This window comes from Balaenoptera musculus, chromosome 4, assembly GCF_009873245.2.
Source record: "Balaenoptera musculus isolate JJ_BM4_2016_0621 chromosome 4, mBalMus1.pri.v3, whole genome shotgun sequence".
Classification (NCBI taxonomy): Eukaryota; Metazoa; Chordata; class Mammalia; order Artiodactyla; family Balaenopteridae; genus Balaenoptera; species Balaenoptera musculus.
In genome coordinates, this window is record NC_045788.1 from 144,925,269 (window position 1) to 144,952,820 (window position 27,552).

General features: G+C 41.9%; 1 protein-coding gene and 1 non-coding gene across 4 annotated transcripts in view; both read left to right on the forward strand.

The window, feature by feature from the left end:
* PRMT2 (protein arginine methyltransferase 2) overlaps positions 1-27,552 on the forward strand; it is a 38,882-nt gene that overhangs the window by 1,280 nt on the left and 10,050 nt on the right. For all 3 annotated transcript variants that reach the window (XM_036851360.1, XM_036851359.1, XM_036851361.1), the window contains exons 2-6: positions 127-223; positions 5,773-5,880; positions 6,545-6,727; positions 11,382-11,543; positions 12,471-12,635. In XM_036851360.1, the coding sequence (XP_036707255.1) occupies positions 185-223; positions 5,773-5,880; positions 6,545-6,727; positions 11,382-11,543; positions 12,471-12,635 (657 nt within the window). In that variant the 5' untranslated portion in view covers positions 127-184. The remainder of the gene's footprint in view (positions 1-126; positions 224-5,772; positions 5,881-6,544; positions 6,728-11,381; positions 11,544-12,470; positions 12,636-27,552) is intronic.
* LOC118895103 lies at positions 7,408-7,571 on the forward strand. The gene has a single exon (XR_005019873.1). It is a non-coding gene; the product is annotated as a U1 spliceosomal RNA (small nuclear RNA).

Here is a 27,552-nt window from a genome sequence, read left to right on the forward strand (position 1 = left end):
TCTGTTCATTCTTTACATTTATTTCCATTTGGTAGAGGAGCTTTTTCATGGACCTTAGAAGTTATGTGGAATTAATTATTATGCAACATAACAAGCATTTTTTCATTCTATCTCCTTTTAAAATAGAAATGGAGGGGAAAATGAAACATTAAAGCAGCAGCTATGTGCAGATCCCAAAGGAATTATGGCAACACCAGGTGACTGCCCCAGAAGTGAGTTGCAGGTAATTTCGGTTCTGCTGTGTGAGAACTTGTATTTAAAGACCAGGACCATTACAGAGAGTGGAGCTCAGCCCAGAGTGATGGCATTTTCCTTGGACCTTGGAGGGTGGCCAGTAACCAGGGGACGCTTCAATAGAGGAAATGCACAGTGTGTAAAGGTCACACATGACGTTCTGAAATGGGCACTGTAAACACTTCCCAGGAATCTAGGGTTCCATTTTTGGCACTTGAGCTGGTGAAGAAAGCACGTTTTTTTTAAGTTATTTAAAAACATCCCAAACATAATATGTTAGAGACAGGTTGGACATTAGAAAAGATTTATATATTCATACTGTTTTTCTGCCTGGGACACACATATAATTTCATTCAAGTTAACAGTAAAAAAAAAAGTCACCTTAAATTTAAAGGAATGTCGATTATGTAAAGTTAAAAACCAGAATACTCTAATAAATAATGTTTTTTAAAAAACATTTTCATGTCTGTGATGTCAATTTTAACATTTTTTTTTCTCTTTACATTCTAATTATCGTTCTAAATTCATTTGGGTTTTTATATATAGAAATTTTATTTGTAGTTGGATAATTTCATTAATCTGTTTCTTAAAATTATGAAAATATGATTCTTAAAATATTAAAATTAATCATAAAATGTTTTAACTTCATGGATCTCTTAATTTTCTTTTGAGAAATTAAAAAACTACTGGAACATTTACAGAATAACATTGCAGACATCAAATATCAATACATATTACCCAGAAGTGGAAACTTGCTAACATTTTATCATATTTACTTCAGAATATAAGTATATATATGAATGAAAAAACATAAATAAAGTTTGTTCCCCAGTCCCATTCTTCTTTCTCTGTCTCAAGGGCAAACACTACTATGAATTATGAATTGATATTTGTGCTTCTGCACCATCTTTTATATTTTTATACCTTAAATAGGCATCTTTGAGCAACATATGATATTGTTTGTGTGTGCTTTTTAGAATTTACCTAAGTGGTGTCATAGTCTGTGTGTCCTCTGCAGCCTGCCTTTTCCACCTATGTTACTTTTGAGGGATTTGTCTTTAATGTATGGGTACAACTGGATTAGTCTTGAAGGATGGTCCCTGTAGTGTGTTCCTTATATGAAATGTATCACATTCACAGGTAGGTATGTAGGTCTGTTCAGTCTTACTGTTGTACGTTAGGTATATACCACATTTTATCTCTTTCCCTTTTGTTGGACACTTACATTGCTTCCAGTTTTTCTCTATTTCAAACAGTGCTCCAGTGACATCCTTCAATGTGTCTCTTTGTGCACATGTGCTCCAGGGTATTTACCCAATAATGGCATTGTAGGATGGAAGAGATTGCATATTTTCAGTTTTACTAGATAATGAGCAATTGTTCTCCCAGGTGGTTTACCAGTTCGCAGGTCTGCCAGGAGCCCAAAGTGCTTGCTAACACTTGAGAACATCAGGCTTTTTAATTTTGGTCAGTCTGTGGGTTAGAAATGGTATCTTGTGATTTTAGTTTTCCTGGTTATTTATGAGTCATGGTAGTATTTCAATAATATTTGTGTTCATCCTGGTAATAGCATTCTTCATCACAGAAGAGATGCCTGATAGTCACAGTTTGCGTTTTATCTTTTTAGGATTTTATCAATTTTATGTTTTCAAAGAAACCTTTGTTAACTTTCTCTTGTCCATCTGTGTTCTCTTTCATTGATTTCTGCTTTTATTTCCTTTATTCTATTCTATTTGGGTTTAATTTTCTCTTTTCATAGCATCCTGAGATGGAAGCTTGGATCACTGATTTTAAACCTTTCTTTTCGTGTGTGTGTGTGTGTGTGTGTGTGTGTGTGTATCTTTAAAGCTGTTAACTTTTCCTCTATTCACTGCTATAGCTGCACCTCACACATTTAAATGCATTGTATTTTCATTATTGTTCACTTAAAATACTTTCTAATATATCACAGTGGAAATTATAAATTTTCTGGGCTATTGAGAAGTGTGTTGCTTAATTTCCAAACGTGGGAAATTTTATATTTTTTAAATTTAATTTTGGTTTGATTATGTTTGGTCAGAAAATATAACATTTCAATCTTTGGAAATTTATTCAGGCCTGCTTTATGATCTCATCGTAAGGGTTATTTGGTGGATGTTCCATGTGCACTTGCGGAGACTAAGTTATTCTGCAGTTGTTGGGTGTAGTGTTCAATGTCTTCACTGTCAAATGGGTTATTAGTATTGCTCAAATCTATATCCTGTTTGATGTTTTGTCCATCTATTCTATCAATTACTGAGAGAGATGAGTTTCAAAAATCTCCACAGTGATTGTGGATTTGTCTATTTTTTTTGTTATTTCCTTTTGGATCTATCACTTTTTGCTTCATACATTTTGAATCTCTTTTATTTGGTGCATATGTTTAGGTTAGTTTTTGTTTTCTAGATTAGTTGACCCTTTTAGTTTTATGAAGTCTCTCTTTTTACCTATTAATACTTCTTGCCTTGCATCTACTTTGTCTTAGCGTTTGCATGGTACACAGACACATATATACCTGTATTTTCAGCCAAACTAACTCCATATATTTAAAGTGTTCCTCTTGTAAGGAGCTTATAGTTATGTCTTTTATTTTCCTGTCGGATAATGTTTGCCATTTAATTGGAGTATTCAGTCCATTAACATGTAACATAAGTCTAACATGAGCCTAACATCTTGCTGTTTGTTTTCTACTTGTCACAATTCTTCCTTTTTACCTTTCTCCATTCTTGCCTTCTTTTAGATTAATAAAATATTTTCTATAATTCCATGTTATCTCCTCTGTTGACTTTTTAGCTGTACCTTTTTGGGCTGGCCAAAAAGTTTGTTTGGTTTTTTCTGAAGATGTTATGGAAAAACCTGAACAAACTTTCTGGCCAGCCCAACATTATCCTAATGGTTACCCAAGAAATTATGATATGCATCCTGAACCTATTCTAGTCTTTTTCTTTTTGACCACTTCACAAGAATCCTGTAAATTAGTTCCATTTACCAGCCGCTATTTTTGTGCTGTTGTTATAACATATTTTACTTCTATATATGCTATAAACCCCACAATAAATTATTATTGTTTCTCTGTACTATCAAAAGTCTTTTTTATAAAGTATAAGTAATAGTGTTTCCCCACATGTTTACCTTTTCTGGAGTCTTTACACCTATTCCTCTGGCAAAAATTAAAGACGGTTACTCCATGCACTGCTGGTGAAGTGTGAAGTGCCGCATCCTTTATGGAAAGAATCTGACAAATGTTTGAGTGAAAACTATGTTTATGTTTCAGCCCTGTCAGTCTATCCCATAGAGATAAAATGTCATCATGTCAGGATAAATGTGCACAGACGTTTGTGGTGGTAGAAAACTGGACATCCAGAGAAAGTCCATCAGTCGAAGATGACTTAAGGCTCAGGCAGAATCCCCGCTGCAGAATGTTATGTAGCCATATGTTATGTATGTACATGTGTACGTACATAACATATATACGTATGTTATGTAGAGTTCTGCAGGTGGGGAGTTTGCCACAAGTTATTGTGTGAGTGAAAAAAGAAAAATTTTTTAAAACTGGTATCTTTTACAAAAAGCGATGTCAAAAGAAAAAATAAATTGTGTGTGTGCACGTGTGTGTGCACGCACGTGTGACACGAGCACAGGTGTGGGGACCCTCCTCCCTCTCCATGCTGTCCATGTACACCAGGCGACCGTGAGGATCGGGGGTGTGGGGGGCCGGTGACAGACAGCGCGGGTGGAGCCGGACAGGATGAGGGTGAGCAGAAACGAATCGTGTTACTGTGATAGGAAATGTGCAAAGGATGCAAACAGGTGATTATTAAAATAAAGACGACTAATGTATAGGTAAAATCATATTTGATCACTAATAATCAAAGGAAGGCAAATGGAGGTAACCAAGAGGTAATTTCTCGCCTTCAGACTGGCAGAGGCTGCAGTGATTAACATCCACTGTTGATCGGGCGCAGGGAACTCACGAGGCTCCGTCCTCGCATGCAGGAGCTCGAGCGGCCGCCCCATGGAAGGCATCGGGTGGTGGTATCAAAGCCGTAAAAGACCTTGACCCTCAGTGTCATATTGAGGAATTTATCCTAAGAAAATTATCAGGGACAGACCGATTCATATTAAAGTTCACCTTAGCATAATTTATACTAGTCAAAACTGAAAACAGTTTAAATGTTTATAGGAGATTTGATAAATAAGTTACAATAATTCATGGAATGGAATACTATGAGATACTGAAAACGTGCTTAGAAGTGTATTTAATAATGGGGAAAAATGTTCAGAATTTAATAAGTGCAAAATATGTCATAAGGCAGAGTTTTATGATCCCGGTAAACACCGTATAAGGAGGTATTGCGTGTACACGTGAAGAAAGCCTGAAGTGCTGCAACAGTTACGTGTCACCGTCACTGGTCTCTGACCAATGAGCAAGCTCACACTTAGCTTTAATTTTCCTCCTTGTGCTCTTGTTCTTCCACACATTTTCTAAAATGAACATGAACGATGGTTACGTTTAGGAAAATCTGTTTAAACGTATGTCCGGGCGGGGTTGCTGCAGTGAACTGGATCGCGAGCTGGGGCCCTGCCGCCTCTGGGGTGGCCTCCAGGGAGACCCGTTTGGACATAAAGGGAGGCGGGCCGCGTGCAGCCGAGACCCAGGGCGCCCCCTCCGAGTCCTGAGCAGCAGTGCGCCCCGAGGGCTGCGCCCTGCCCCCTGTCGGCCCTCGGCACGACCGCCCAGCTCTGCCCTCGGGTCTGACGCCCAGGCAGGGCTGCTTTCTCCTGGGCCGGTCACCACCTTCAGAGCGTTGCTGCTGACGGGGTCAGTCACTAAGTGGTCACTCACGGTGCCTCTTTCTTGTTCTTTCTCTGACGTTCGCTTAAGGATGCGAGTCATTTTGTACTAGAGACTAAAGTCAAGGTGGAGGGAGGGTGAGATCCTTTCATTCTGCTGGTGGAGACGACCCCAAGTGTTTGTAGGATGAAAACGTGGTCACGTGAATCTTGATTTGAAACCATCCTAATAACCTGGAGCCAAGAGAGACAGACAGAGACAGAGACAGAGAGAGAGGCAGAGGTGGAGAGAGACAGAGACAGAGACGGAGATGGAGACGGAGACAGAGAGAGAGGCAGAGACAGAGAGACGGAGAGGGACAGGCGGAGAAAGAGAGAGAAACAGAGGCGGAGATGGAGACGGAGACAGAGACAGACAGAGACAGACAGAGACAGAGAGACGGAGAGGGACAGAGGTGGAGAAAGAGAGAGAAACAGAGGCGGAGACAGATACAGAGAGAGAGGCAGAGACAGAGAGACAGACGGAAAGGGACAGAGACAAACAGAGACGGTGACAGAGAGACGGAGAGGACAGAGGCGTAGAGATAGACAGAAAACAGATGGAGACAGAGAGACAGGGAGGCAGAGACAGAGGCGGAGCGAGACAGATGGAGAGACAGGCAGAGGGAAGGGCGGAGAGGAATGGCAGCCCCACAGCCACCTCCCTTTCTCCCTTGCTTTGAACAGGAGGGAGAGGACCCCGCCGTGCAGGGTGAGGAGGGGAACCTCCAGGGTAGTGTGCACCCCGAGGAGTTCGTGGCCATCGCAGACTATTCTGCCACCGATGAGACGCAGGTAGCCATGTGGGCTTATGCTTTGTGGATTCAGCATGTTCAGGGACAGGATTAGATGTAAAATTTGCAGAAGTCATAGCAGATTTAAATAAAGAAGTATTCAGATACTTCACAGCCACAGGAGACCTGTGGGTGACCCTCCCAGCCTGACAAATTCAGGTCCCAAGCCTGATGTGAAGGATCCCCGGGTGAGGAACGGGGGGTGGAGGTACCTGCCTCAGTTTCTGCTTTGAAACCCTTACTTAGAACCTATTCTAATTAATGAAAAATTGGGTGTAAAATAAAAATATCTACTTGAATGTAGCATTCTTTACTTTGTAATAGGAATTTCTTAGCATAAGCCTCCAGTAACCGAATCAGCTACCACCTAGCTGAGTTACGGTGAAGGGGCTGTTAGAAATTTTGTTCTAAGAAATTTACACTGTTTGAAAATGTTTAATCTTTTTTTTAAAAAAAATCAATTAAGGTGTGCTTTTGTTTCGTGTAGATATTCCACAAAAATCTTAAAATCCTGGTATCATTTTCATATATTGTCAGTTGATGCATTTACCCATTGACTCCTTTTCGAAATTGCTGTGATTTGGGCCCCAGTGATGGGGGATTTATCACTGAAATACGAACTACAGGTTTTTCTTTAATTTTCATTTCTCTGTATGTTTTTATAGCTCAGCTTTTTGAGAGGAGAGAAAATTCTCATCCTGAGACAAACCACTGCCGACTGGTGGTGGGGTGAGCGTGCCGGCTGCTGCGGGTACATCCCGGCGAACCACCTGGGGAAGCACGTGGAGGACTGGGGCCCCGAGGACTCGTGGCAGGATGAGGAGTACTTCGGCAGCTACGGGACCCTGGTACTGCCTCCCTTGCCCGCCCGGCCGGCTGGCGCTAGCTTCTCGCTAGTTTTAGGTTCTAAGTTTAAAAATAATTTCTGGGCTTCTACTCATCATTCAGAGCAGGGCCCACAGATGTTTTCTTCACCTTAGCTGCTCAGCCCTGCCATCCAAATGCTGAAGCAGCTGTACAAAACTTCAAGTGAGCAGGGCTGTGTTCCAATAAAACTTTATCCATAGACACTGAAATTTGACTTCCATATGATTTTCATGTGTCATATTCTTCTTTTGATTTTTAAAAACCGTTTAAAAATGTAAAAGCCATTCTTAGCTTGTAGGCCATATAAAAGTAGGTGGTGGGCTAGACTGGCCCACGGGCTGTAATGTGCAGACCACTGGTTTAGAGATATTGTTTGAGCAATGGAGGTATGAACCTTTCTCAGTATTAAAAAAGAAAAGTAATAAATTTTACATTAAAAATGATATACAGATGTAAATCTTGCAGCGTAGGGGTACAATTCCCCGCGAGCCACTTCCCGGGCTGTGGAAGTTTTCCAGAGAGGTTGCTTGGATTTTATTAGCAGAGTCGTTTGGAGGGGCTGAGAGGCGTGGAAGGGGAGGGGGGGCGGAGGGTGGGTAGGGAGCGTGTGTGTACAGTGTAGGAGTCTAAGGCTGTATGGGGGGGCGGGGAAGAGTGGTTCATACTTACCTGGCAGGGGAGATACCATGATCATGAAGGTGGTTTTCCCAGGATGAGGCTCACCCATTGCACTGGGGGTGTGCTGACGCCTGCGATTTCTCCAAATGGGAGAAACTCGACTGCATAATTTGTGGTAGTGGGGGACTGTGTGCGCGCTTCCCCCCCGCAATTGGTGTTTAACAGTAGAATTAGTTTGTGTAGATTATTAAATAAAAGAAACATTCGGCTCGTAAAAAAAAAACCAAAAAAAAACCAAAAAAATTATATAAATCAACAGTAATACCTATAAATAACTAGCTTATTAGTTTGTTTTTTTTCCAATGTGAATAAAGACCCAAAGTCCTGTGGTCCAGACAACCCTGTTTATATTTTAAACTAAATAAAACTAAATGCATGAGGAACGTTGCAAATACAATGTTGAGTGAAAGAAGCAGGACATCAAAGAATACCTTATGTTTGATTCAATTATATAAATTATAAGGCAGCGTTAAAAGGTGTTGCCTATGAATGTATAAATAAGTGGTGGAGCTCTAGAGATCAGGGACCTGATTCCCCTGAGAATCTGGATGGGGGTTACTGGTAAGGGGGGGTTCTATGTTTGGCAAGGCCGGGTGAGATGGTCCAGGGTGCTGGCAGGGTTCTGGTGTGGGCACAGGAGTGTTTGGAATGTAGCTATGTTAAGTAAACTCTAAAGTACTTTTTAGTGTACTTTTTTGTAGATATGTCATATTTGACAATTAAAAATGTTAAAGGAAATGAAAAACCACTGATGTGTGTACATATTTAGAGGTTTCCATCTACTAAGAAAGACATAGTGATAATCTGAAGTCTGTCTCCTCTGCTCCTTGAGATTTCTTTCAGCAACAGTGTTTATGCTTCTTCCAAATCTAAGCTGCATCTGTTTTATTCTTTTAAATTTATAGAAGAGGAATAGTTCCACACACACTGTTTTTCACCTTGCTCTTCTCATGCAGCTGTACTGTTTTGAAGGTCTGTTCTTTACAACAGCTGCGGAGTATTGTGTTGATTTGAAAAGGATCATATTTAGTTTTCATCACAGCAAGCAATGCTGTAATGGATGTCCTCCTACATAAATCCTGCTAAACCTTTGCTGGAATTTCCACTGGGTAAATTTGAAGGGTGTACATATGTGTTTTTTACTTGGGTGGATCTTGCCAAGTTGCCTGCCAGAAAGATACCAACAGCATAGAATTGTGCTGTTGGTATTTCACCACCACAAGTCTTCAGAATGAAAAAAGATTTCCAATCTTAAAGGTGAAATATGTATCTCGGTTTTGATTTACATTTTTTAAAGTGAGATTGATCCTCTTTCATATTTTATTGGCCTTTTGTATTTCTTATTTTTTGATAAACTTTCATATAATTTGCCCATTTTTCGTTTGATTTCTGTCAATTTATATGTTAAATAGGCAGTTTAGCTTGTGTTTATATGTATCACACTGACCATTTGCTGCTGTTTTTCCCCCATGGAACTTTTTATCTTTATATGGTCTAATTTGTCCTTCTTTTCTTTGTAGCTTCTGCGTTTGTGTCCTATTTTCAAGGCCTTCACTCCGAGATTATAAATATCCATGCTTTCTTTTAGAACTTTTGTGATCGCATTTTTAACAATGAAATATTTAAATCAATCTGGAATTTACTTGTAAAGAATAAGGTAAAATTCCGACTTAATTTCCCCACAAATATCCAGCTGTTCCAGCTTTTGGTTAATCTTCCTTTTCTGCATAATGTGCAACGCTCATTTATCATATGTCAAATTGTTAGGGTCTGTTTTGGGAATCTCTGTTCTGTGTCATTGATCCGGTTATTTCTTCTGCAGGTCCAGATGCTTTTTAATGATTGGAAGAGCTAGGCCTCTAGCAGTTCTCCTAATTTTTAGCATTGTCATGGCCTCGTCTGTTTATTTTTTTGAAACTGTTGCCAGCAAATTTTGGCTCCCTGTGCACCGATGCCGAATAGAAATACAGAGACAGATTTGGAGGATAAGAAATAGAGAGGCTTTGTATTTTCTTTGCCAGGCAAAGGGAAGACCCAGCAGGCTAGCGCCTCAAGAACTGTGCCCCCTCCTCCTGGGCAATTACAGGGGGTCTTGTAGGTGGAACTCACAGTCCAGGATAAGTGATAGGATCAAAGTGGTGAAGGTCTTGCATCCTTCTTCTTCTTGCAGTATTTTAAAACAGTCACTGCTGGCGTCAGGCAGCCTGGTAATTGGGTGCGTTCATCTCTGGGTTATCCGCCTGCGACCTTTCTGAAATGTAAACAGCTACAAGGGGTGACTTGCTACAAGTGAATGCATCGAGAGTAAATGCCAGGTGCAGGGTACGATTCATATGGAATCAGAGTAATTAGCTTTGTTTAGCTTTGTGAAGGACAAGTCTAGCTACCAGTGTTTGTTAGTAGTAACAGCTAAAGATTAACCAAGATGGCTTAACTCTTTCAGGCCTGTTTATGCTGTTTCCCCAGCCTGTTCATTGTTGCTTATTGTTCTTGTTTATCAGAAAAGTCTCATTTCTATTTTTGCTGCAACAAAACTAATTTTATTATCGTTTTGTTGGCTCCTCCTCCACCCCTGTCCAGGTGTTTGGCATTCTGATGTGTTACATGGAAAACGCGCATTAATTTAGGGAGAAGTGACATCTTTGTGATGACTTTTCTCATTTCTTAAGCCTTGTGTTATGTGTCAGAGTTTTAAGGTTTTGATCATACAGGGTTGTGTACCTTTCTAGGTAAATCTGTTCCTAGATATTGTTGTGTATTATTGTAAATGGTTGGGTGAAGTGTTCTATCAGTTGGATTAAGTTGGCTGAAAGTGTTGTTCGCGTCTCTGTCTTTTCTGATTTTCTGCTTCTGTCAGTTACTGAGAGAAGGGTGTCGAAGTCTCTGACTATAATTGGGAATTTGTCTGTTTCTTGTTGCATTTTTACTGGCTTTTGCTTTGTGTATTTTGAAGCTGTTATTAGGTCCGAGAATATTTAGAATTCTGATGTCCTCTTGCTGAAGTGATTCCTGTGTTGTCACGACCTGATGCTCTTCGCTCTGAAGTGTATCGTGTCCGAGGCGAATGCAGCCATGCCAGCCTCCTCCCCTGGGGCCTCCGCATCCTGCTCTGGCTCGGCGTCAGGGTGGCCCCGCAGGCAGGACAGCTGGGTCTCGACTCCGTCCACCTTGGTGGCCTCCCTTTGTCCGTCTCCGAGGAGCCACGGGGCTCCCGAGGCCCGTGCAGGCCTCATGTTGGTGCTGACCTGGTCTGGGTGGCCGGGCCATCTGTCCCCCTGTGCGTGGTGCCACTTGAGCTGGGTCTCCATGGTGTGGGGCGTGGGGACAGGTGCTGGGGGCTCCAGCAGCCTCTGTGGCCCCAGACTGTCTGGAGGAGCCTTGCTCTGCCTCCCTGGGGACCGGCCGATGCCCGTGGAGCGTGTCCTCAGGTTGAGAGTCCCGCCCGCAGTGTGGCTGGGGACCTGCGCTCAGGCCCGAGCGCCGGCGCAGAGGCTCCTGCTGTCCCCAGGCAGCGAGGGGAGTCACGTGGGGGGCCTTGCGGGCCCCACGCGGAGAGGACGCAGTGGGGCCCGTGCGCCTCCTGCAGCCTCTCCCAGGCTTGGCCGTTCGCTCTCGGTGGATCGTGGCCACGTTGTGTCTGGATGGGAATGTGGCCGCTCCTCCACCGCCACCTCCGTGGTCCACACCTGCTTCTCCGCTCCCCTGGCTGTTGGGGTGGTGCAGCCCGCTGAGCGGGGAGGGTTCCGGAAGCTTCCCTCTCATTCCTTCACTGTCTACTCTTGCTTGTGTCTGCTGCATATTTTGGCCTTTTATTTTTTAAACGCTGTCACTCGTAGTTTAGGGGTGGGGTGGCGGGGCCGAGCGGGTAGGTCAGGCTCTAACCCTCCGCCTTAAGCCAGAGCTCGGCATAGCTCCAGCTACAGGCAGTGATCCTCCCTTCATGTGTATTTCCCCTAGAAACTTCACTTGGAGATGTTGGCAGACCAGCCACGAACGACTAAGTACCACCACGTTATCCTGCAGAATAAAGAATCCCTGAAAGATAAAGTGATTCTGGATGTCGGCTGTGGAACTGGGATCATCAGCCTCTTCTGTGCACATTATGCTCAGCCGAGAGCAGTGAGTAGGAGGCAGCAGCCCTTTCACAACTTCCGAGCCGGGTCTTGGTGAAGTGCCCGCCACGTAGGTGAAACCGGCGGCGTGTTCTTGCAGGCGGAGCCCGCCAGAGGCTGCGACGTGGGTTTAATGAGTCGCAGACAGCACAGAGTGCATAGGACAGAATAGAAAATATCCCAGTGAGTTGCAGCTGGTGGGCTGTGTTTGTGAAACTTATTTAAGTCACGCAAGGAGACACGTGCGTCCACGTGTCTGGGCTGGGCTGCTTGTGTAGACCACCGTCCCGTGTCCTCCGCCGCCGAAAGTGAGCCTTGGCAGGGCCAGGGTGGACCACTCTCTGGGACCCCTGCTGGGCTCCTGTCCTCATCCTCCCGTTAAAGCCCGTCCGGGCCACGGAGAGGTGCCGCCTCTCGACGGCCCCAGCACAGGTGGGTGAGGTTCCTAGCTCACAGGTGCCACCGCAGGGCAGTGACCGCCCGAATCCAGACCCTGCCAGAACCAGGACGTAGCATTCAGGACTTCCTGAGGATCTGGATTTGTAATTAGCCGCTGATACCCTAAAAGTCTGACTGTTCAGTCGAGTGCCAAGAATCTCCTGTGTCGGTTTCGGACTGTGTCGCTGCGTGTGTCGGAACCTGGGGCCCTGGGGTGGGCGGCCCACGTGGGTGCAGAGGCTTCTGTCCACCTGCAGCCCTGTGTCTACGTTTAGGCAGAAAGTGGAGTTACGCGTAGAGGCAGGTCCTCCCGGGGCTCCGTCAGGTGGAGGCGGCACAGCGTGGCCGTCCGCCGTCCACCGCCGCCGTCCAGCACGCCGCCTGCCTCCTGTTGCTGGCTCTGACTCAGCCGAGGAGACTCAGGCTTGGGGAGAGTGGACGGCGGGCCATGGTCTGGGGCCGGGGCACGCACGGATGGTGCTTCTGTCACGTGCAGGTGTACGCGGTGGAGGCCAGTGAGATGGCCCAGCACACAGGGCAGCTGGTCATGCAGAACGGCTTCGCTGACGTCATCACCGTGTTCCAGCAGAAGGTGGAGGACGTGGTGCTGCCGGAGAAGGTGGACGTGCTGGTGTCTGAGTGGATGGGGACCTGCCTGCTGGTAAGGGGCAGCGGGCACTGCTGGGGCGGCTGCTCTGGGCTCTGGAATCTTCATAAATCATGATTCATTCTGACTTTTTTCCTGAGGTGATGTGTAATTGATTTCTTGTGTGAACAATGTCTTGAATATTTAACTGATTAAAAAAATGCTGTTATGAGAAACCTAAATCAAAGTTAATGTGACTTTCTCGTGAGTGATTTACATAAACCCTCTTCTCTTTGGGAAGCTGCGCATATCCAGTGCTTGATGTGTGAGGCTGTTTTCAACGCCGGCAGAATCTTGTCTGCAGCGCCTGGTTTGCCTCTGTGACCAGCTCGAGGCCCAGGCTCTCCCACATTCTCTCCCCAGTCTCACGTGGGTTGGGGTGGAGAGTTTTCTGGTTCTGCCCACCCACGCTGCTCACGAACTCTCTGTGCTCCGAGGGTAAGTGAGCAGTGGGTGGAAGCCGGGCCTGTGGGTCTCCTCAGACCCTCGGTCCAGCCCCCTTTCTGGCTCAGCAGTCTGAAGTTTAGTCTCTCAAAACCCAGAAAAATGACATCTGGGGGAAGGGGAAGGGAGCACCACCAGGGTTTCCAGCAAGAAATCCATTTAAATAGTAAGTGAGTAACTTATATGAATAATAAGAATGCTGGCCCTAGCTTCTTACAGATCGCAAAGATTGAGGAAAATGATAGCAAATGACATTGGGCCTTTAGCCTTGTTGAAATTGTGTTGTCTGGAGATAGAGTGTAAATAGACTCAACGTCCATGATATAATTTTGTTGTTAATAACAGCTGTGGATTCACAAGATGATGCACGGGAAAAAGGTACTTGCTACACCTTTAATCCATGAAGTGGGCATTGGCCTTTGCCCCCAGAACGCTAGCGTTCTTTCGGTAAATGTTATTGAGCACCTTGGGGTGGTGGGGACACAGAGCCTGGCTGCGGTGATGTGTCCTTTGGCGCGGTGCGGGTCGGGGAAGCCTGGCTGCCTAGGGCCCCGCTCTGCCCCTGGGAGAGGTTATGTGGAGACAGAGAGGAGGGGTGGGGGGAGGGGAGGGGGAAGAGGGAGGAGGGGAGGGGTGCAGGGGGTGGAGAGGGGGCGGGGCGCAGAAACCTGGGATTCGGTGTCCTTGCCCCTGTGCGCCCGAAGCCCGGTGGTGTGGGCCGGGGGCGGGACTGCATGTGTCCAGCGGGGGAGGCTGGACTCGGGCTCTCTGCCTCCCCGGACTTGCGTGTGTCAGGTAGCCAGCCAACGGCGTCCAGGACTTGGAAGGAGTGGGGTAGGGGTCATGATGCGGAGGCCCCAGGACTGCAGGGCACGGTGAGGCCTGTAGAGCAGAGGGGGGACGGTGTAGGGACCCGTGGGGTATGCGGGGGCGGGGCCTTGGGGGCACAGCAGAGGCCGCTGGGGATGCGCCGGCCGAGGGGGCGGCTGAGGAAAGGGCTGGAGGGGGGCGGAGGGGTGGGCCAGCGGGGTTGGGGAGGCTTGTTCACCCGCAGGTGCAGGGTCGGCGGAGGGGGCGTGGCCGGGCCGGGAGGGGGCGTGGTCACGGGAGGCAGCTGGAGCAGAGCACGTGCAACGAAGAGGTGGAGAAAGCCCGCGGCACTCTGTGGTCCCCGCCTGTCCCTTGCGGAATGTATGGTCAGAAGGGCAGTGAGGACTGTGGCGACAGGACAGTGAGGACAGCCTGGGGTACCGAGTGGCTCAGGGCGAAGCGCCTGACCACGTGGAGCTGGAGGGCCTGGTGGTTTTGTGCAGACCGGAAGGGGCCGTGTGGCGGTGGTGGCCGTTGTGGGCCAAGTGGCAGACGTGGAGACGGGGCTGTGAGTCCGGCAGTATCACAGATCCATCAGCTGGACCATACCGTGTCGCACACAGAACCCTCCGTCCCCTGTGGCTGCCCCTCTTCTTCTGCGCTCTTTTGCCTTCCTGGCATCTCCCCTCCTGTCCGCTGTCTGTTCTCAGACCTCAGGTCCCCAGTCTCCCTCCCATCTTCCTACTCTGCTGCTGCCATGTAGAAAGTTGGGAAACAAACCCAAATATACGTGTATTTAGTTTATAATAATAAGAGGTTTCTAATCAATGAGGTACAGCTATATAATCATTCAAAGATGGGGCCGAAGCAATTGACAATTTTGGAGAAAATGGTTAGATTCTTCCTCATACCATATGCTGAAATAAATTCCAGATGGGTTATAGAGTTAAGATTTTTTTTTTTTTTTAAGGAAAGAAACATGAAACAATCACTAAAAATATATCTGATGTTGGAATGGGAAGATCTTTCTAAGAACAAAGCACATAGAGAAACTATAAAATATTTGATTAATTTTATGAGACCAGCATTACACTAATACCAAAACCAAAGCTAGTACAAAAAATGAAAACTACAGACCAGTAGCACTCATGAACATTGATGTAAAAATCCTTGAAAATCATAGCAAATTGAATTGAGCAATACATAAGTTGAATACCACACTGCAACAGAGGAGAGATTATCTTCAGAATTCAAGGCTGGTTCAGTATATTAAAGTCATTCAATGTAATTGACTGTATTAATAATCTAAAGAAGAAAAATCACATGACTACCAATTAATGCACAAAAATTTGACAAAATTCAAAATACTTGAACAATTTCTGTTATGATTTCTTTTTTGACCCATGTTGTTATTTAGAAGTGTGTTTAATCTCCAAGTATCTTGAATTTTACAGTTATCTTTCTGTTACTGATTTCTAGTTTACTTCCACTGTGGTCTGAGAGAAGGCACTGTATGATTTCTATTCTTTTAAATTTGTTAAGGTTTGTTCTTGTCCCGGAATGTGGTCTGCCTTGGCGAATGTTCCGTGTGAGCTTGAAAAGAATGTGTATCCTGCTGTTGTTGGATGAAGTAGTCTATAAATGTCAATTATATCCTGATGATTGATGGTGGTGGTCAGTTCAACTATGTCCTTACTGGTTCTCTGCCTGCTGGCTCTGACCATTTCTGGGAAAGGGTTGTCAAAGTCTCCAACTATGACAGTGGATTGATCTATTGGTCTTTGCAGTTCTATCACTTTTCTGCTCATGCAGTTTGATGCTCTGTTGTTAGGTGCGTACACGTTAAGGATTGCTGTGTCTTCTTGGAGAACTGTCCCTTTATCATTGTGTAATGCCCCTCACTATCGCTGATCACTTTACTTACTTTGAAGTCTGCTCTGTCTGAAATTAACATAGCTACTTCTGCTTTCTTTTGATTAGTGTTTACATGGTAAATCTTTCTCCATCCATTTACTTTTTTGTTTGTTTCTTTTGAGCTGTGCCACACGGTATACGGGATTTTAGTTCCCTAACCAGGGATGGAACCCGTGGCCCCTGCAGTGGAAGCACAGAGTCCTAACCACTGGACCACGTCCCCCATCCATTTACTTTTAATCTATAACTGTATATTTAAAGTGGGTTCTTATAGACCACATATAATTGTTTCTTGTTGTTTGATCCACTGTGACACTCTCTTTTAATTGGTGTATTTAGACCAATTAAAAGTGATTATTCAAAGTGGCATTCAAAGTGATTATTGATATAGTTGGATTGATATCTACAGTATTTATTACCATTTTCTATTTGTTGCCCTTGTTCTTTGTTGTTTTCGTCTTCTCTTTTTCTGCTTTTTTGTTTCTGTTTGTTTTTGTGTGTTTGTGTGTGTGTGTGTGTGTGTGTGTGTGTGTTTTAAGCAGCTAAAGGTAGGGAGTTTAATCAGCATGAATTAAGGGTGAATTAATTCAGTGCCCACACATATGTTGGTTTAGAGCCTGACATGAACATGCTTTGATAAAAGTAAACTTAAGATACATATTTTCACAGGGTATATGTCCAGTAGTGGGATGGCTGGGTTGTATGGTAGTTCTATGATTAGTTTTTTAAGGAACCTCCATACTGTTCTCCATAGTGGCTGTATCAATTTACCTTCCCACTAACAGTGCAAGAGGGTTCTCTGTTCACTGCAGCACTATTTATAATAGCCAGGACATGGAAGTGACCTACATGTCCATTGACAGATGAATGGATAAAGAAGATGTGGTACGTATATAGAATGGAATATTACTCAGCCATAGAAAGGAACCAAACTGGGTCATTTGTAGAGACGTGGTTGGACCTAGAGACTGTCATACAGAGTGAAGTAAGTCAGAAAGAGAAAAACAAACATCGTATATTAATGCATATATGTGGAATCTAGAAAACTGGTACAGATGAACTTATTTGCAAAGCAGAAATAGAGACACAGACATAGAGAACAAACATATGGAGACCAAGGGGGGAAGGGGGGGGTGGGATGAATTGGGAGATTGGGACTGACATATATATACTACTATGTATAAAATAGATAACTAATGAGAACCCGCTGTATAGCACAGGGAACTCTGCTTGGTGCTCTGTGGTGAGCTAAATGGGAAGGAAATCCCAGAAGGAGGGGATGTGTGTGTACATATGGCTGATTCACTTCGCAGAAACCATCACAACATGGTGAAGCAACTGTACCCCAATTAGAAAAATATATATGTTTTCATAAATTGATGGGATATTCACGTTTCCAAGTTTTAAAAATTCTCAGTTTTTAAATTCCTCTCTCCTGAAGCTCACTTCTTTTATCTATTTTCACTTTTATTGAGGTATAACTGACAAAATTGTAAGGTATTTAAGTGTACGGAATGATGATTTGATATCTGTATACATTGTCAATGAATTGCCCCCATTGAGCTAATTAATACATCTGTCACCTCACATATTTACCTTTATTTTTAAAGTGAGAATACTTAAGTTCTACTCTCTTAGCAAATTTCAGTTATACAGCACAGTGTTATCAACTGTGGTCACTATGGTATACAGAAGATCCTCAGACCTTGTTCACCTCGTTACTGAAAGCTTGTGCCCGATTACCAGCCTCTCCCTATTTCCTTCACCCCCACAGCCCCTGGCAACCACTTTCCTACTGTTTCTCTGAGTTCAGCTTTTTTTTAGATTCCACATATGAGTGATACCATGCAGTATTTGTCCAGCTTCTTTCACTTAGCAGAATGCCTTCTAGGTCCATCCATATTGTTGCAAATGGCAAGATTTCTTTCTTTTTCATGGCTGAATAATACTCCATTGTGTGTGTGAATATATATAATCACATTTTCCTTATCTATTCCTCTGTCAATGGATAGGTTCTTTCCATATCTTGGTTATTGTGATAATGCTGCAGTGAACATGGGAGTATAGGTATCTCTTTGAGACAATGGTTTCATTTCCTTTGGATATAAACCCAGATGTGGAATTGCTGGATCATATGGTAGTTCTATCTTTAATTTTTTGAGGAGCTCCACAGTGGCTGTACCAGTTTACATTCCCACTAACTGTGTACGAAGTTTTCCTTTTCTCCACATCCTCGCCAGCTTTTGTTACTGCTTATCTTTTTGATAATACATATCCCAACAGGTGTGAGGTGATATCTCATTGTGGTTTTGATTTGCATTTCCCTGATGACTAGTGATATTGAGCACTTTTTCATGTACTTATTGGCCATTTATATGTCTTCTTTGGAAAAATATCTATTCAGGGTCTTTGCCCAGTTTAAATTGGGTTGTTTTTGTTATTATTTTTGCTATTGAGTTGTATGAGTTCTTTGTATATTTTGGTTATTAATCCCTTATTAGATAGGTGGTTTACAGACATTTTATCCAATTCTATAGTATATCTTTTCATTTTGTTGATGGTTTCCTTTGCTGTGCGGAAGCTTTTTAGTTCAGTGTAGTCCTTCTTATTTTTGCTTTTGTTGCCTTTGCTTTTGGTGTCTAATCCATAAAATTATTGGCAAGACCAGTGTCTCAAGGAGCTTTCATTCTTATGCAAGTGGCTGTCGAGTTTTCCCAGCACTGTTTTGAAGAGATTATCATTTCCCCATTGTGTATTCTTGGCTTATTTGTTGAAAATTAGTTGACCTCATATGTATGGGTTAATTTCTGGGCTCTCCATTCTGTTCCATTGATCTGTGTGTCTGTTTTTATGCCAATTCCATACAGTTTTGATTACTCTAGTTTGAAATCAGGAAGTGTGATGCCTGTAGCTTTGTTCTTCTTTATCAAGATTGCTGTGGTTATTTGGGGGTCTTTTGTGGTTCCATACAAATTTTAGGATTGTTTTTTCTATTTCTGTGAAAAATGCCATTGAAATTTTGATAGTGATTGCATTGTATCTGTAGCTTTCTTTGGGTAGTATGGACATTTAAACAATACTGATTCTTCCTATCCATGAACACGGGATATCTTTCCATTTGTTTGTGTCTTCTTCAGTTTCTTTCATTAGTATCTTTTAGTTTTCAATGTACAGATCTTTCACCTCCTTGGTTAAATTTATTCCTAGGTTTTTTTTTTCTTGATATAATTATAAATGGGATTGTTTTCTTAATTTCTCTTTCTGATAGTTCATTGTTGGTGTATAGAAATGCAACTGATTTTTGTTGATTTTGTATCCTGCAACTTTACTAATTTTGTTTATTAGTTCTAACAGTTTTTTGGTGGAGTCTTTAGGGTTTTCTGTATATAGTGTCATGTCATCTTCAAATGGAGACATTTTTACTTCTTCCTGTCCAATTTGGATGCCTTTTCTTTCTTTTTCTTTCCAAATAACTGTGCTGGGACTTTTAGGACTGTGTTGAATAAAAGTGGTAAGAGGGGCATCCTTGTCTCATTCCTGATCTTAGAGGAAAAGCTTTTAGCTTTTCACCATTGAGTATGATGTTAGATGTGGGCTTGTCATATATGGCCTTTATTATGTTGTGGTATGTCCCACCTATACACAGTTTTTTGAGAGGTTTTATAATGGAAGGTAGTTGAATTTTATCAAATGCTTTTTCTGCATATATTGAGATGATCATATGATTTTTATCCTTCATTTTGTTAATGTGGCATATTACATTTATGGATTTGCTAAGTTGAACCATCCCTGCATCCCAGGAATAAATCCCACTTGATTATGGTGTGTGATCCTTTTAATGTATTTTTAAAAAATTTTTAATTTTATATTAGAGTATAGTTGATTCACAATGTTGTGTTAGTTTCAGGTGTACAGCAAAGTGACTTAGTTATACATATTCATATATCTATTCTTTTTCAGATTCTTTCCCATGTAGGTTATTACAGAGTATTGAGTAGAGTTCCCTGTGCTGTACAGTAGGTCCTTGTTGATTGTCTGTTTTACATTTAGTAGTGTGCATATGCCAATCCCAACCTCCCAAATCATACCCCCTCCCCGACCTTTCCCCCTTAATGTATTGTTGAATTGGTTTGCTAATATTGTATTGAGGATTTTCCAACTATGTTCATTAGGGATATTGGCCTGTGATTTTCTTTTCTTGTAGTGTTCTTGTCTGGCTTAGGTGTCAGGGTAATGCTGGCCTCTTGTAGAATGAGAAATGAGTTTGGAAGAGTTCCCTCCTCTTCTGTTTTGGAAGAATTTGAGATTTGGTATAAATTCTTTAAATTTTTGGTGGAATTTGTCAGTGAAGCAGTTTGGTCCTGGACTTTTGTTTGTTGGGAGGTTTTTGATTACTGATTCAATCTCCTCCTAGTAATTGGTCTGTTCAGATTTCTTGTATCTTCATGATTTATTCTTGGTAGGCTGTATGTTTCTAGGAATTTATCAGTTTCTTCTAGGTTATCCAATTTGTTGGCATATAATTATTCATAGTGTCTCTTATGATCCTTTGTGTGATATCAGTTATAATAGCTCCTCTTTCATTTACAATTTTATATATTTCAGTCCTCTTCTTGGTAAGTCTAGCTAAAGATTTGTCTATTTTGTTTATCTTTTAAAAAAGGAAACTCGTTGATCTTTTCTGTTGTCTTGTTAGTCTCTATCTCATTTATTTCCTTCCTTCTACTAACTTTGGGCTAATTTGTTCTTCTTTTTCTAGTTCCTTGAGGTGCAAAGTTAGATTTGCTTATTTGAGATCTTTGCTTTTTCTTAATGTAGGCATTATTACTGTAAACTTCCCTCTTAGAACTGATTTTGCTACATCCCATAAGTTTTGGTGTGTTGTATTTCCATTTTTGTGTGTATCAAGATATTTTTTGATTTCTCTTTTGAATTCTTCTTTGACCCATTGGTTGTTTGGGAGCATGTTGTTTAATCTCCACATATTTGTGAATTTTCCAGTTTTCTTCTTGTAATTTATTTCTAGTTTCATACCATTGCTATGAGAAAAGATGTTTGATATGATTTCAGTCTTCTTAAATTTATTAAGACTTGTTTTGTGGTTTAACATATGACCTATCCTGGAGAATGTTCCTTGAGTTCTTGAGAAAATGTATATACTCTGCTGCTGTTGCCTGGAATATTGTATAGGTCTGTTAATCCATCTGGTCTAATGTGTAGTTTAAGTCAAGTGTCACCTTATGATTTTCTGCCTGGATGATTTATCCATTGTTGAAAATTGGCTATTGAAGTCCCCTACAATTATTGGATTGCTGTCTATTTCTCTCTTCAGATCTCTTAATATTTTCCATAATATTTAGGTGCTCTGTCTTTTGAGGTTTTAATTGAGCATGTTATATGACTCCATTTTCTCTCCTTTCTTAGCATAGCAGTTATACTTGCTCTTTTTTGCTTTTTTAATTGGTTTCCCTACAGTTTTCAATATGTATTTACAGCTGTTCCGAGTCTGTTTTCATCTCACACTCTTAGGCTTCATGGTTAGTGTGAGCACTTTATGATAGCAGAGTAATCCTGATTTCTCCCTCCTGTCCCTTGTATCATCATTTTCATTCATTTTATTATACATAAGCATAGATATACATACGTACATAAGCATACATGGTTAAATACTGTGTTGCTATTATTTTGGACAAATTGTTAGATTGATTAAGAATAGGAAAAATAAAAGTTTTAGTTTTATCTTCATTTATTTCTGTTTCAGTGATTTTCTTTCTTTATGCAGATCCGTGTTTCTGATCTACAGGCAGACCTCAGAGATATTGCAGGTTCAGTTCCAGACCACCGAAATAAAGCAAGTTGCACGAATTTTTTGGTTTCCCAGTGCATATAAAAGTTATGTTTACACTATGCTGTAGTCTGTTAGGTGAGCGGTAGCATTATGTCGAAAATAGCAATGTACATACCTTAATTAAAATATACTTTATCGCTAAAAAATGCTAACCATCATCTGAGCCTTCAGTGAGTTCTAATCTTTTTGCAATAGTAACATCAAAGATGTTGATCACAGATTACCATAACAAATACAATAATAATGAAAAAGTTTGAAATGTTGCGAGAATTACCAAAATGTGGCACACAGACACAAAGTGATCAAAGGCTGTTGGAAAATGGCACCGATAGGGTTGCTCGATGCAGGGTTGCCACAAGCCTTCAATTTGTAAAAAGTACGGTATCTGTGAAGCACAGTAAAATGAGATCTGCCTTTATATCATTTTCCTTCTTTCTAAAGAACTTCTTTTAACATTTCTTGCAAAGCAGGTCTACTGGCAACAAGTTCCCTCTATTTTGTTTGTCTGAGAAAGTCTTTATTTGTCCTTCACTTTTGAAGGATAATTTCACAGGGTGCAGAATTCTAGGTTGGTGGGCTTTTTTCTCTCAATACTTTAAATATTTCACTCCACTCTCTTCTTGCTTGCATGGTTTCTGAGAATTCAGATGAAATTTTATCTTTGTTCCCCAGTAGGTAGGTGTTTTTTCCCCCCAGCTTCTTTCAGGATTTTTTCTTTATCTTTTGAGTGTCTGTAGTTTGAAAATGACATGCCTAGTTTTACTTTTTTTTTTCCCCCCACATTTATCTTGCTTGGTGTGCTCTGCACTCCTGGATCTGTGGGTTGGTGTTTGACATTAATTTGGGGAAATTCTCAGTCATTAGTTTTTCAACTACTTCTTCTGATCCCACCTCTCATTCTTCTCCTGGTACTTCCGTTTTGTGTCTACGATACCTTTTGTTGTTGTCCTACAGCCCTTGAATATGTTGTTGTATTTTTTAGCCTGTCTTCTGTGCTTTTCAGCTTTGCAGGTTTCTGTTGTCATTTCCTCAAGCTTGGAGGCTTGTTACTCAGCTGTGTCCTTACTAATGAGCCATTGAAGACATCCTTCATTTCTGTTACATTGTTTTTCATCTTGAGCATTTGTTTTTGGTTCTTTTCAAGAATTTTCCTTTCTCTGCTTACATTGCCCATCTGTTCCTGCACTCTGTCTGCTTTATGCATTAGAGCCCTGAGCATATGAATCATAGTTGTTAAATTCCCAGCCTGATAATTACAGCATCCCTGCTGTGTCTGAGTCTGGTTCTAAGCCTCGCTGTTTGTCTTATACTGTTAGTATGTCTTGTGGTTTTCTCCTGATAGCCAGGCATGATGACTGGATAAAGGTTCAGTGCAAACAGGCCTGTAGTGATGTGGTGGTGAGATGCAGGTCGGGGAGTGTTCTGTGGTCCTTCTGGGGTCTCAGTGTTTAGTGAGCCTGGGCCTCTGCACTGTGAACTTCACAGGTGCTTCTCGATTTCTTTTCCTCTTTTAGGTGGGACACGATGGCTGGAGGGGGCTCAAGTTGGATATTTCTCGTTCTCCAGCTGGTTAGGTTCTGTTAACTAGTTTCTCCTGAGTGCAGATCCTGTTAAGAAGAACAGAATACTCTGGTGTATTTCAAATGCTTCCTTTCGAACTTGTCAGAAACACGAGGGGACTTTTCTCTGATGTTTACTGTGGGGACCTCTGTGACTGAGCCCGTCTGGAGCTTTGACTCTCAGGCTTGTCCACAGTGGGCCCCAGCAACTTGTCAACCACAGTTCATGTTTCCTCCCCTGGCAAATTGTGATTCTCTGTACGATCCTCCTCGACTTATGATGGGGCTACGTCCCAACACACCCATCATAAGTTGAAAATATCAAAGTCCAAAATGCAGGGACTTCCCTGGTGGCACAATGGTTAAGAATCCGCCTGCCAATGCAGGGGAAACGGGTTTGAGCCCTGGTCTGGGAAGATCCCACATGCTGCAGAGCAGCTAAGCCTGTGAGTCACAACTACTGAGCCTGTGCTGTAGAGCCCACGAGCCACAACTACTGAGCCCACGTGCCACGACTACTGAAGCCCGCACACCTAGAGCCCGTGCTCCGCAACAAGAGAAGCCACCGCAACGAGAAGCCCGTGCACCGCAACAAAGAGTAGCCCCTGCTCGCTGCAACTAGAGAAAGCCCGTGCGCAGCAACGAAGACCCAACACAGTCAAAAATAAATAAATAAATTTATTTTAAAAAAAACAAAAAAACTTCAAATTGCACATAACACATCTAAGTTCCCGAACATCACAGCTGAGCCTTGCCTGCCTTAAATGTGCTCAGAGCACTCACATGAGCCTACAGTTGGGCAAAATCACAACCAAAGCCCATTTGATAATAAAGTGTTGACTATCTCATGTAATTGACTCAGTACTGTACTGAAAGTGTCGTTCACCCTAGCAATCTCATGGCTGACGGCTGTGGCTTGTGTGGCTCGTGTGTTGCACTGTGTATCGCTAGCCGGGAAAAGATCAAAATTCAAAATTCGAGGCATAGTCTTTACTGAATTCCTATTGCACCGTTGTAAAGTTGAACCATCATAAGTAGGGGACCGTCTGTATTAGTCTCTCAATTTCTCCTATTTGGGGGCAGCAGTTTGCTCTGTGACCTCATTTCTCTTACGGATCTAAGAAGAGTTCTTGATGTTTCAGTTTGTTCAGCTTTTCACTTGTTAGGACAGAATGGCAACTTCCCCCTAAGAGCAGGAGTGATGCAGGGAGGGCCGCTCCACCACTTCTACTCCATATTGTACTGGGAAACCTAACCAGGTGCAAAAGGGAGAGAAGAAGTGAAAGGCACACAGAACGAAGACAAAGAAATAAACCATCCCTTTCTCAGACAGCATGATTGTCTTTGTAGAAAATCCCAAGGAATCTCCAAAAACTTGCCTAGACTAGTAGGCAAGTTTAAGAAGATCACAGCATACAAAGTCAACATACAAAAACCAGTCATATTTTTATATAAATACTAGCACTGTACAATACTATTTACAATAGCTCCAAAATGATGAAATCTGACAAAACATGTACAAGATCTGTATGCTGAAAACTACGTGATGCTGATAGATATGCATTGTTCATGGGCTGGAAGACAACCTTGTAAGGATGTCTCTTCTCCCCAGATTAATCTGTAGATTTAATACAATTCCAGTAAAAATCTAAGCAGGAGTTTTTGTAGATAAGTTCATTGTAAAATTTATGTGGAATGTAAACAAACTAGAATAGCTGATACAATTTTTAAAAGAACAAAATTGGAAGAATTATGGTACCTGACTTTAAAACTTAGTATAAAGCTCTGGTAGTCAAGACTGTGAAACTGGTGAAACGATAGACACGTAAGTCAATGGAACAGAATAGACAGTATATTCCTACAAATACGGTCAACTGATTCTTAACAGAGGGGCAAAGTCAATTTAATGAAGAAAAGATAGTCTTTTCACCTAATTATATTGGAACAATTGGCCATCCATGTGCAAAAAAAAAGAACTTCAACTTTAAGCCTCATACCTCATACGAAACAATGAACTCAAAATTGATTACAGATCTAATTGCTTAGAACATAAAACTATAAAACTCTCGGAAGAAATCACAGGAGAAAGTGTTCATGGGTTAGTCAAAGGGTTTTTAGGTGTGACTCTAAAAGCATAATCTATTAAAGAAAAAGTTGATAAATTGGACTTCATCAAAAGTAAAAATGTCTGTTCTGTAAACGACAGTGTTAAGAGAATGAAAAGACATGCTAAGATTAGGTGAAAATATTTGCAAATCACATACCCAGTGTGTATCCTGAATATACAAAGAATTCTCAAAATTCAGCACTCCCGAGGGGCACCTAGGTGTGCTGGGCTGCTCTTGACTTCGGTGCCACATGACCTCTGTGGCACTCCTGCTTTGAGGTTCCACGTTTTTTTTTTTCCTTTGTTAAATAAACATCAACATTTTATTCAAAATTAGGCCAGGAAATTGACATAGTCAAGTATAATCTAGGAACAGTTACTTTTTTTTTTTAACAACTTTATTGGACTATAATTGCTTTACAATGGTGTGTTGGATGCTGCTGTGTAACAAAGTGAATCAGCTATACATATACATATATCCCCATATCCCCTCCCTCTTGCGTCTCCCTCCCACCCTCCCTATCCCACCCCTCTAGGTGGTCACAAAGCACGGAGCTGATCTCCCTGTGCTATGCAGCTGCTTCCCACTAGCTATCTATTTTATGTTTGGTAGTGTATATCTGTCCATGCCACTCTCTCACTTCATCCCAGCTTACCCTTCCCCCTCCCCATGTCCTCAAGTCCATACTCTACGTCTGTGTCTTTATTCCTGTCCTGCTCCTAGGTTCATCAGAACCTTTTTTTTTTCTTAGATTCCATATATTTGTGTTAGCATACGGTATTTGTTTTTCTCTTTCTGACTGACTTCACTCTGTATGACAGACTCTAGGCCCATGCACCTCACTACAAATAACTCAGTTTCATTTCTTTTTATGGCTGAGTAATATTCCATTGTATACATGTGCCACATCTTCTTTCTCCATTCATCTGTCGAAGGACACTTAGGTTGCTTCCATGCCCTGGCTATAGTAAATAGTGCTGCAATGAACATTGTGGTACATGACTCTTTGAATTATGGTTTTCTCAGGGTATATGCCTAGTAGTGGGATTGTTGGGCCATATGGTAGTTCTATTTTTAGTTTTCTAAGGAACCTCCATACTGTTCTCCATAGTGGTTGTATCAATTTACATTCCCACCAACAGTGCAAGCGGGTTCCCTTTTCTCCACACCCTCTCCAGCATTTATTGTTTGTAGATTTTTTGATGGCCATTCTGACTGGTGTGAGGTGATACCTCATTGTAGTTTTGATCTGCATTTCTCTAATGATTAGTGATGTTGAGCATCTTTTCATGTGTTTGTTGGCAATCTGTATATCTTTAGAGAAATGTCTATTTAGGTCTTCTGCCCATTTTTGGATTGGGTTGTTTGTTGTTTTGATATTGAGCTGCATGAGCTGCTTGTATATTTTGGAGATTAATCCTTTGTCAGTTGCTTCATTTCCAAATATTTTCTCCCATTCTGAGGGTTGTTTTTCATCTTATTTATGGTTTCCTTTGCTGTGCAAAAGCTTTTAAGTTTCATTAGGTCCCATTTGTTTATTTTTGTTTTTATTTCTATTTCTCTAGGAGGTGGGTCAAAAAGGATCTTGCTCTGATTTATGTCATAGAGTGTTCTGCCTATGTTTTCCTCTAAGAGTTTTATATTGTCTAGGCTTTCATTTAGGTCTTTAATCCATTTTGAGTTTATTTTTGGGTATGGTGTTAGGAAGTGTTCTAATTTCATCTTTTTACATGTAGCTGTCCAGTTTTCCCAGCACCACTTTTGAAGAGGCCGTCTTTTCTCCATTGTATACTCTTGCCTCCTTTATCAAAGATAAGGTGACCATATGTGTGTGGGTTTATCTCTGGGCTTTCTATATCCTGTTCCATTGATCTATATTTCTCTTTTCATGCCAGTACCATACTGTCTTGATTACTGTAGCTTTGTAGTATAGTCTGAAGTCCGGGAGCCTGATTCCTCCAGCTCTGTTTTTCTTTCTCAAGATTGTTTTGGCTATTTGGGGTCTTTTGTGTTTCCATACAAATTGTGCAATTTTTTGTTCTAGTTCTGTGAAAAATGCCATTGGTAGTTTGATAGGGATTGCATTGGATCTGTAGATTGCTTTGGGTGGTATAGTCATTTTTACAATGTTGATTCTTCCAATCCAAGAACATGGTATATCTCTCCATCTGTTTGTATCATCTTTAATTTCTTTCATCAGTGTCTTATAGTTTTCTGCATACAGGTCTTTTGTCTCCGTAGGTAGGTTT